The sequence below is a fragment of the Danio rerio genome, chromosome 15 (assembly GCF_052040795.2).
Source record: "Danio rerio strain M-AB ecotype USA chromosome 15, GRCz13ab, whole genome shotgun sequence".
In the NCBI taxonomy this organism is placed as follows: domain Eukaryota; kingdom Metazoa; phylum Chordata; class Actinopteri; order Cypriniformes; family Danionidae; genus Danio; species Danio rerio.
In genome coordinates, this window is record NC_141035.1 from 8,354,110 (window position 1) to 8,366,297 (window position 12,188).

Genomic DNA, 12,188 nt, shown 5'->3' on the forward strand with positions numbered 1-12,188 from the left:
CCATTAAAGGCTACGAGTGCACCCTGACATGTCGCGGGACCAGATCTCTGCACTATTGCTTTAATTTCACAATTTTAATAATTTCATTGCATTTTCATATTGTAAAATATCTAAATTTGTGTTCTGAAAGTAGTAGGAATGACAGGAGTGTTAGTAATTAAAGACAGAAAGAACTTTCACTTTTAAGTGAACTTCTGTCATGGATTATTTTAAATTGATTGCCCATAACTTTTCATGTTTGTAGCTTACTGTAGTCAAGAACTGTTACTATTTAAATTTAGGTAGGTGTAAATCCAAAAAAGTGAGTGCAGCAGGTTAATACACCTGTCAAACCACCGAAATCCTCTTCTCACCTATAATATAAGACAGGATGAGGTTCCAGCCGGTGATAAAGGCCCACAGCTCCCCCACTGTCACATAGCTGTACAGATACGCAGAGCCTGTCCTAGGCACACGAGCTCCAAACTCAGCATAACACAGTCCAGCCATAACTGAGGCCAGCGCTGCAATCAGAAAGGACAGAACGATTGCTGGTCCAGCATTTTCCCGTGCCACGGCTCCGGCCAGCACATAGACGCCAGCGCCCAGTGTGCTGCCCACTCCCAGAGCCACCAGGTCAAATGTGTTGAGGCATCGAGAGAGCCGAGACTCTTCTGTGCTGCAGTCTACCACCTTCACGCGCAGCAGCTGCTTGCCAAGCTCTTTCATGATGGTGAGAACCATGCTGACGTTTCTGAACACTCAAACACTCACCCACACAGATAGAGACAGAAGGACCAGTGACCTAGAAGAAGTGAAGGAAAAAGTAGAATTAATATTATTAGGGCTGCACATTATATGTTGTTCATCAGCAGTTTAAAAATGTTATCTATATGACCTTAAAATATATTTGAGAGCATTTGTGCAAGTGCATAAAATTGCCGTGCGACCAGTTTTCACTGCAAAACATTCATCAGATGCGCAGATTTAGGAGACATTCATGTTTTTAGGCAAAGGTGCATTTTTACACAGCACTCTGGAATGGTTTAAAACATTGTCACATCAACTTTCTACAGTAAACATCCTGCAATACTTGCCCCACTTCAACCTCTTTTGATTGGCGTACTGCACTAGAACTAAACTCTTATGAATTAGTTAATATCAGTTGTCAATCATTCAGTCAATGCTTTCTGCCTTCAGGTGATAGGAAGCTACAACCATGAAAATGTAAAGCGCTGAAGATGAGAGAATAAAAAGCACACTGAAAGATTTAGTTTCAGAAACAATGACACAGCTGATTAATGACACTTTTCGAAGAGTGGGTAAGACTCCTAAAACCATTCACTGTAAAGTCTGTGTGTTGCAGCTTTCAGGTAACAGTGTTTAAGAGCCACATTTTAAGCGTGAGATACTCTAATTAATCCTTCATTTAATCATTAGGATGATTTCAAATGCAATAAATCTGTTAATACAAAACTTGTAGTAATGGTGCACATAATTCTTGGTGGATGCGACTAAATTTGGGCTGGTGGACCACATTTTTAAAAGTTAGGGAGCACCAGTGCTATCAAGCAAAAATGTTAATTCCGTGCCCTGATATGTATGTGTGTCTGTCTGTCTATCTATCTACATTTACATACATACACACACACACACACACACGCACACACACACACACATATATATATATATATATATATATATATATATATATATATATATATATATATAGTGATATGAATACAATTTCACTAGACACCTTAAATATCTCTATTTAGAAAGAATTTAAGATTTTAGGTTAAGTTTGGGAGGAGTGCATCTGCATAAAATTTAATAAACAACTTGAAAGCATTGATAAATACGATAAAAGTTAAACAAACTAAAACACATGCCAGAATAGTTGGTGTTTCATTCCGTTGTGGCAACCCCTGACAAATAATAGACTAAGCCAAAGAAAAATTAACAAATGATTGGATGAATATACTATCAAAATCGCAATAACTTTATTAATGATTCCATTACTGATTATCCATTCATTCATTTTCTTTTTGGCTTAGTTTTCTCATGATAAATATTTTTGCGATATGTTGTGCAGCCCTAAACGCAACAATTCAAAATTGCATTAAAGGCCACTTTAAAACATCAAATTTAACACGTCTATAAGGTAAATTAAAAAAAAAAAATTTTTAAAGCAAAAAGTTATTAAATGACGCAAGAGGCACGACCCTGACATAAGCCGTGCCGAAAGAGTCACAAGAGTGATGATATTTGAGCCTGGTGCGACCAGCACTGCCAGCATGATTCCTCTTACTCATCTGAACTGTAATAGATAGAAGCCAAAAGCAGGCTGGAGTAAAGCTGGGGTATTGCTTCACTTTTACAGTAGGACCCATTTATAAACACAAGTGTGGAGCTAACGTCACTGAGCAAATTTAGAGAGAATAAGAGGCATGCCATTAATACTCCATATGTCAATAAACAGAAGAACATGTGTGCTCATTTCCTTTTCTTGTTTCTCCAGCTCTATTAACAGTATATTTAAATCACAATAATGCATATAGAATTATCTATCTATTTTCGATATGGTTACAATTATCCACACTAGTTGTAGGCCTGCTAATTCGCAAGTTTGACTTTTCTTATTATTGTTAAAATAAAGAACTAAATAATAATAAATAAATAAATAAATAATGAGAGAGTGGGCGAAAGTTTGCTAAACAGTAATTAAAAGTCACAGCTACATCTTAACAAAAACCAGAACTAAAACTAAATTAAAAGAAATCCACAGAATGTGTTATATATATATATATATATATATATATATATATATATATATATATATATATATATATATATATATATATATATATATATATATGCAGACTGCTGTACCCCTCATCAAGTTGGGAAGTATAAATAGAGTCTGTTAGTAATAAACCAGTTTACAGTGAACTATAAATGAACTGTAAAAAAATTTAAAATAAAAAAAAAAATTTTACGTCTGAATAAATCATTTTGCTTTCTTAAGCACAATCTTCAAGTTTATAGAAGTCTCTATTATTGAAAGTCTCTACTATACGAAGACATGAGCTTCAACTCCAAAGCTGCTGTGACTGTTTACTCCATTAGTATTTTACATTTCATCATATCATGAAACTAAAACTCAAGCATCTTCACCACCTCAATTAAAAGCAAAGTATCATTTTACAACACAAGGGGCTCAACATTAGAAAAATCTGATATTGCGATATATTATTTTTCAGCGATAATTATTACGCTATGAACAGTTTCAGCAGATGGTTTGAATAGGTCGATTTAATGTTTTTTTTGGGAGTCTAACAGCATTCGGGTACATAAATTGAATAATCAATGCAAAAATGCAAAAAAAAAAAATGCTTACTTTGTTTTGTTTTGGTTCTATTCGAAATATCAAAAAATATATCTTAGAGCAAGTGAAAATACTCTTTAAGTTTTCACCGTGAGAGAAAATCAGTGAAAATTAAGAGTATGCTTATTGTAATGCAATTGTCTGCTAGTGGGGTAAGTAGATATTTGAACTAGAAACAAGATAAAAACTCCGTTTTTTTTTTTTTTTTTTTTTTTTTGCATAAATCATAAAGTAAATTCAGTGATATGATCGTAAAAATGATTCTGTAGCTCCTGGTCAACTAAAATTTAGACTGGACATTGCAGATCATTGTGACTAATGCACATATGCACATTGCGACATCGATGCTGAAAAGATATATTGTGTAGCCAGGGTCAACACTGTGATAAAAGTAGAACCATTTACCAGTACTGTACTTCAAAACAATAAAAAGTAATAGTAATAATTTGAAGAAGGCATTATTAAGACTTAAAATAGTTATTACATTAATTGTTTACCAATGAGTTTTTAGGAAATAAAAGATAAATTTGACAGGCAGTCAGGAATAATGAAAATATAAATAAAATGGAATTAGGAAAAACAAAAATTCATTTTTACAGAGCCCTAGCCTCAAACACAACTGCTTATTTTTCCACATTTGTATATAAACAGGAAAAAACTATGATGGACATGCTCTAGTCAAGATACACTGCATTAGTCTCATCCACTGGTAACACATCACAACTAAAACACAAATGCTAAAAATACTCCACTAATGTTTAATTGCAGAAAGCCATCAGTAGATAATTAGATCTGAAATACCCAGATTCTGAGTCTCCCAGAAGGCGACCAAAACCCAGAAGCATCTCAAATAAATCAGTGCCACTGCATCATTCAGTGAGCAAAACCAATAACGGGTTTCAAGAGAAACTCTGACAAAACAAACAGCAGACATGAAATTCACAAGGGTTTTGAAGTTTCCAATAAATTCTTACCAAGTCACAAAAATAAATAAATCAGAGCTTGAAAAGCCCTTTGGTTGTCTCTTCACTAAGTCCTGGCTTCAGTTCAGTGCCTCCTTTATGTCTCAAACTCAATCAGGATTTGTAAAGCGAAACCTCTGAAGATGTCCTTTCTCACTTAGCCCGTAATAAATACAAGCAAGAGAAGGTGTTCAAACCCAATGTGCTTCTGTAGCACGAGGCAGATGCTTTTGTGGCAGCAAACTCATTGAAACCCACAAATAGCACACAGCGAGGGTCACGTGAAGACTAGCAGCTGCGGTGGTCAGTGATGCTTCAATCTGCTTTAAGCCTGTCACTGCCTAATGTCACTAAACACCTCTGCTGCTTGCAGCTAGATGACACAGAAAACTTTTCAGCCATAAAATATTAACATCTTGATATTTTAATAAGACATGTAATGAAAAAATAATTGCGCTGTCTGTGCTGGGGGTAATGTATTACAAGTTACGCGAGTTGCATAATATTTCTTTTCTAAGGAATCAGTAAAGTAACACATTACTTTCAAAAATTGCAAATAGGATCCTCAATTGCATTTTCAATATGTGGACGCATAAACTGTGACAATCCAAATGCAATTGCAAATCCCACATTACCATTTTCAGTTCCGCTTTCGCAAATATTTTGTCGACTGTGTGTGATGTCACTTCCGAATACAAACGCCCAATATAGTAGTTCCACTCATGTCATTTGATTGCCAATTTTCAGTGTACACATAGGAAATTCAATTGCAAAAGGATTTGCTATTCCTTTTGAGTTACATGGTGGGTTACATGCAAGATGCAAAGAAAAGGAACAAGCAAATGAAGCTATTAATATTGCTATTTAGATATGTCAGGCTCATAGCTCGTAAGACATAAGCAGGGCCAGATGGAATCTGCGGACGTTTTTTGCTATTTCTATGGAGAATTTTGGAAAAAATCTGCAGATTTCTGCAGAATTATTTTGGGAGTATCCAGCGGAGTATCATAACTAAAACCTTAATATATTCATTAAAAAGTAATAAATTACTAAATAAGAATTGACTAAATTCAGATTTACACATTTACTCAAGTAAATAAACAGAATTAATAAAGGGCTAAAAATCTGCAGAAATCTGCGGAAAATCTGCGCGCACAAATTCTGTGTGGGCCTAGACATAAGAAATGCTTTTGCCAATTGACTTTGCTTTTTCATTTGAAAAGTGTCAATCACTGCACATTTCCAAAATCAAAAATGCAAGCGGTAATGCGGGATTTGCATTTGGATTATGTCACAATTTATTCATCCACATTTTGAAAATGTAATTGCAAATCCTATTTGCAATAGCTTTTGAAAATTGTTTGGGATATACTTCGATATGAGTTACTTTTATTTAAAAAAAAAGGCAAATTAAAATTAACATGGGGCGTACTCTCACTAGGTACAGTTGCCTTAAACCGTGCCAAAGCATGCTTTCCCCCCTACCCTTCTCCCCCAACAGCTTGCACTCAAATTGCATCCGAGCGTGAGCACGCTTGTGTCATCGATGATGCACTGTTTAGTTTAACAGAAGAGAAGCGCTCTCACTTAGCACAGTAGTGATTTCTTCAGATGTATAATTTTAGTGGTTCGATATGCAGTGACAGTCAATTATTTTGCCAAACAGATCTGCCATTTTGATGCTTCTAAATAAAAGGTATTAGCTGCAGGTATTAGGAGGTTTGCTAAAGGTGCAGCTGTCATGTAGTGAGGGGCTTGCGTCTTTAATAAACTATGACAGTTTATGTTTATTGAACAGTAACAATGATTAATAAATCTATCTCAAGCAGTCTCTTAAAAGTGACAGGCTCAGCCGTGCTTTGCACTCACACTACATGCATATCGCGCCAAAGCCCAAGTAAACCGCGCTCTGGCACACCTCTTCCAACGGGGCCAGGGCTGGCCAACTGACCTGCGCCTGATCCAGATTCAGAGAACTCACACATCTCAAACATCTGAGAAATGCGCCTGGGCATGGTTCGCATAGCACAGTGCGAGTGCACCTATAGCTTAGTTGAATCACATGCTCATTGAGAGAACGTGCTCCCCACCCATTGAGCTGTGTTAAATTCTACATATAGCTGCCACTTGCACGGCTGACAGCATCGTGAGGATTAAATGAAGGATTATACAGTACCTCTCACGATTTAAATGTGTAGATTCAGTGGCAAACGCTGTAAATACAAAGATGCACTCTGCATAAATATCTCCTAAGTCCGCGCACGCAGTTAGGATTCTGCCGTGAAAATAGTGAAAAATTCTGCAATAGCACAAATGCTTCCAAATAAATTTTTAGGTCGAATAGATAAAAATTCGAGCACATATGCGGCCAAAACGGTCGAGCCCTAGCATCTTTACTTGTTATTATTTTCTCATAATAATAACAAAATAAGAAAGTTATCAATCAATCACAAAACAAATTACAGTGAACTCCAAACGAACTCCCGTCTCCTCCACCAGCTGAGGGAAAAAGCCATTATAACGACAAAGATCACTCTGCCTATTCATCCCATAGTCCCATGGAAAAGAAAAGTGATTGACAGGTGGTAATTTGTGTGTAATAGTATTTATTTATGGTTTGGTTATGGGTAAAGCAAAGACCATGTGGGTCAGGTAGTGAAAACGATAGGGTACAATTAATTCATTATGAATTAATTCATATTTAACAACCACCACCCCCACCTACAACAACGATGTCATCGTCCATCGCGATGTTTCACAGTAGACATTGTACGATGCCAAATTGGTCAACATCGCACAACCCTAGCGGTCTGTCAACTTGAACATTGGTGTACGGGGTCTGTTCATTTGGGGGATGGTAATGGAACAAAGTCTGCGTATTATACAGTCTAACACTGCTGTGTGGAAACACATGATTGAGCAAGGCATCATGGAGCACCTGGCATTCAAGCCCTATAGAGTAATGAGCACAGCTATATCCACTATAAACCACCACAGCAACACTCGCACGGAAACACGTGCTTCTGTCCAGAGCTATAAATCCAGTCAGTGGGCTGGGAGAGGGCCTTGCCCCGTTGTCCACCAATCACTGGCAAAAATGAGAGGCATCTAAAAACAACTGACGGTCACATTGTGTTCAGACGTACACACACACACACACACACGCGTGCACACGTACATGCGCGCACGACTGTCAACATCTGATTATCAGAGTCATACAGAGGCAATCTGAGGTATTTCGAGAATGTCCAATTTCAAGATAGACAATATAAACAAATACAATATACAAAAAACAAATACAACAGCAAAGAAATACAAGTGCTGAATGTATATAATTTTTATAAGACATTCTCAAAACAAAAGAATCATGGACAAGTGATTCATGACATGCTCATGCCAAAGTTTCCGCTACAGATCTGGCCGTTTTACTGTCCAAACAAAACTGTAAAGACAAAGTCACCCTAACATGACATGCCCTGTAAAGTAAACACAGTCCACCACCCTTCAACTCTATGTTTACACCTTCACTGTCAGTGTGCTCTTACTCACATGAACAGAATCATCAGTCAAGGGCTGCTCAATTATGGAGAAAAATAACCGCAATTATAATGGTCAACACTCTAATCACTATTATGTAAAATGATGATCAGTGGGCCATATTACCAAATCATTTTAATTACACACATTATACACAAACACAAATTTTGTAACCTTTGTAAAAAATACTAAAATTTCACAATTCTCAATACCAACAAAAAAAATGGAAGACAGTGATAAACGAACTAATAAAAAAAGTCTTCTAATTTAAAAGAATAAAATAATAGAATAGAATAAAAAATACAAGTAAAACAAGCTGTGCTTTATTCAGTCTTCACTGTAAGAATTAAACTTGCTTTATTTCTTATTAAAGCCACAAGTCTTTAAGTCAAGAGCGGGGAAGGACTTTATCCTTGTCTTTTGTCATTTGATTAATAATGATAAACACAGTTAGTGACAGGAATATAATGCAGTCATGAAGTTCCGATTTAGATGCCTTTTTTATTTGTTCATTTATAGCATAACAAATAAGGGTTTAAGTGAATCACCAAGCAATGCGTTTTGACACATATTCGCATGCATTTAACACAGCTTAAGATAAAATTTAGATGAGTGCGTTCTGCTTGTTTCTGAGGCTTGAGCGTGTACACAGAACATCTCAAGTTCTCTTTTGCACATTTAGAAACAAATGAATAGAATACAATAATAAATCATGCACAAACCATTCTGCAAAAGTCACGTTACACTTATTACCAATCATCGTTTAATGTCGCTTTAAGTTTTTATAATAGTTGGAGACCAAAATCGATTTCAAATTTGGATTAATTGTACAGCCCTACATCAGACAAATTAATCGGCTTGAATCAAACATATAACGGTCACACACTAAACATTATTTATTACTATTTATAACTTAAAAAACTATTTCATTAATATAAACTATGTAATAATGATTTTCACATCTCATCATTAATGAGTCGAATTAAACAGTAGCAGCTGGTTTTCTAGAATATTTGAGCTCTTATTAACAATTTTCCACTTATTGGTATTGCATAATTTATTTACTTGTTAATAAAAAAAATGTTCACTTTAATTCTGCTGAATGGAGTGTAGTTTGCACCTTTCTCAAACACACTGAAACACTATCATATTAAGGACACGGCCACCTTGACCATTATATGCTCAACGCTCCACTTCAAGATACAAGATAAAAGCGGTCTAATAACTGTACTTTTGAGGACTGTTCATCAATAATTTGTTGCATCAGTCTTTTCTGCAGAGTTTATAAAGAAAACCCTGTAAATTTTAGATTTTGGCAGATTTGAAGGTTTTGTGAATAGTTTGAAGGGCACACACAATATGTAAATACATTCTCTATTTAGTAATAGTACAACACCTCAAAAAATCAATAGAATCTGGATGCAGCCATTATGATGCAAGCTGAGATTGGAATACACAATGCACCCAAATGGAGCGAGTGATGCCACTGTGAGGGGTAGGGTTAGGGGTGGGGTCAGGTGAGCCCATTAAAAAGCATTGGATGCAGCTCAGATTGCACTGCACCAGGTCTGCATCCAGACCCCTCTCCAAAAATTTGAAAATACTTTGGACCCATTACTAGTAAATTAACTAATTTATTCAATCATTCATAAACAATTATTTTCAGAGAGCTCAAAAGCAGATATCGATATAACCAAAAGCAAGATCATATTAGAGCTGCACGATTCTGGCTAAATTGAGAATTGCGATATTTTTTGCCTAAAATAAAGATCAGGATTTTCTCACGATTCTATAGATGTAAAATAAAGGTTAATATGAGTGGGCCATTATTATCATTATTCTCAAACATGTTGTAAAACAGCAATAGGAGTTGTGTAGCTGTATTGTTGGTTAAAATGCTTCATTTTGTATAGACTTGGAATGGTGGACTTGAACAGACTTTAGATTTGTTCTGGTCATTAACCCTCTGGGGTCTGAGGGTGTTTTGGGGCTCTGGAGAAGTTTTGACATGCACTGACATTTGTGTTGTTTTCAGTATCTTAAAAACATATAAATGGCTAAAGTGTGATAACACTGAAAACAGCACAAGTTGGGCTACAATAATACCCAAGCAGCATGTTTGTATGTGTTTGTGTTTTTGAGAAAGAAACGTTTATGCGTGATTAGTGAAAAATTAAAATTTTGAAGTCACTAAAACAAGGCCATGAAACACACAGAGAACATTTGTGCACCAGACTTTTGAGAACTGCATCTGGTAGTCTAGTGTTTTTGCTTCAAAATGATGTGAGAATAATCTTGTTCACAGAAAACAATATAATGAATTAAAATTTCGAAGTCACTTTTTGAGTGAAATTGGTTTATGCGGGAAGGCGTGAACTATCATTACTATGCAGTGAGTCACACCTGAGAAGACAAAGACCCACATAATGAGCTGCATAATGAGCCATTAGACAGGTATGTGACTAGGAGGGAAGAGTTTCAAGAAGGAATCAGAGAAAAGTTTATTTACTTTTTTGTTTGCAGTTTATTTAAAATATATCACACAAAATAACTGGAGATAAACTTGTGAGAGTCAGTACACTCTATGAAGTGTACTGTATATAAATTTTTATTTGACTTTATGTCTATTGACTTTATGTCTATAAATAGTTTATAAATAAGTCAAAAACATGCCGAAATGCAACATATTATTTTAACATTGTCAAACATCTTAAATTGGTTAAAAAAACAATACATTATAATATATGGAATGGTATATACAAAGTTTGAATTATAATAATGCGATTCTGAGTTAGTTTTGGTAATCTCATATTAGAGCAATGTTATTTTAAAGAATGATAATGAATCCATATTAACAAAAATTACTGTGAGCAAAAGAAAGCAGGTGAAAAACACACCATGTGCGATAATGAAATCTTTAAAACAGTCGCGCGCATCACAGCAGCTTTTGACGCGAGTTATCATCCTCTCATTCGGTATTCACAAAAATTATTTAAAGAATAAACTTAAAAAGGACACTTAGAAATGTAGTCTTGCAGACAGGTATTCTGTGATGGGAGCAACGCAGGAAAAAGGCAGTATTTCATTGTAACCGCTGGCCTTCTTCTTGACATCAGCTGAGACTCACAGACACAAGATTACTTGGTCCATTTTTGTAGCGTTTTTAAACATTTTGTGAAGTTGAAGGCTACATCTTCATCTAATAGTTTGTCGGAATGACACAGAGCAACATTACTCTCATTACTGAGCAAACTCGGAGTACTTCTTGTCTACTTTAGCTCTCTTTGCCGCTGGTCCTTTACCTCCGTTGTTTTCACATCTGGATTTACATATGAAGCGCGCTTACTGAGAGGCGGGACCACGCTGCTGTAATGAGGCGATATAGGAGAAGTCCTTACTTTTATACGGATTACATAAAAGAAAATCATTTGTTTTTCGACTTGAATTGGTTATTGCAAAAGTAGACATATCAAGCTTTATATAGATATCATAAATCATCATCTTTGTTGACTATTTGCCGAGTTTCCTTTCATTTTAGTGACGTGTTTTTCTGACCACAGTCTGCTCGCGCCTCAGACGCTTGTAATAACAATGCCTTGTGGGCGTGGTCGCATTAAAACTAATGAGATCAGACTGAGAAACTAGACATAGCGTTGGTTTCATACTGATTACTTTATCAAACAATGTTTGTTTTTAACATGCATAGCTGCGTTTAAAAGTAGACACTTTAAGCTTTCTAGAAATACATTTCTCATCTGAGTGCGTTTTGTATTCGCGGAGTTTTAGCGCATTTTACCTACGCACTTCTAAAAGCAGTTCACGGAGAGAGAAAAGACAGAATGCCTACACTGTTTGTTTTCCTTATTTTGCAAAAGCACACACATTTTTTGTTGTTGTGAGTGTACACAACAAAAAGTAGACACATAACAGATTCAATTGATGTATTGATCTTATCTGTACGATCAAAACTGAAAGTGTCATTTAAGTTCATTTCAGCAGTTTGACTCCACCACAGGTCAAAATGCGGATACGCGGTCTTCGACCCCAGAGGGTTAATGCTGATGGTAATTCTGAGGTTGAATTTTTGTGTTTGACATACATGCTTACAATCTGTAATTTTCTGCTTAAAATCTGTCACTGACGTGATTTTCGTGAATACAGAAGACTGGGTGGGTATTTTTGCATTTCGGTGGGTTTTATGACTTTTTGGGCTGGAATCAGTCAGCTACATCTGGCAACACTGTGTGCGCTTTCAGTTTCATTTTCACGGCTAAGAGAGGTTCACTTCCAGCGCGGCTCCCAAACGATTACTCTGACACACA

The 12,188-nt window shown here is 35.9% G+C and overlaps 1 protein-coding gene across 8 annotated transcripts in view; it reads right to left on the minus strand.

Moving 5' to 3' along the window:
• slc7a1b (solute carrier family 7 member 1b) overlaps positions 1-12,188 on the minus strand; it is a 37,384-nt gene that overhangs the window by 20,105 nt on the left and 5,091 nt on the right. For 6 of the 8 annotated variants that reach the window (XR_015508471.1, XM_087282660.1, XM_087282659.1 and 3 more), the window contains exon 2: positions 354-784. Coding sequence is in view for 7 of the 8 variants with exons in the window: in XM_087282660.1 (XP_087138786.1) it covers positions 354-723 (370 nt within the window). In the remaining variant the exon portion in view is untranslated. Of the gene's footprint in view, positions 1-353; positions 785-4,341; positions 4,534-12,188 lie in introns of those variants that run through there. The other 2 variants (XM_087282661.1, XM_087282657.1) reach the window with 1 other exon arrangement.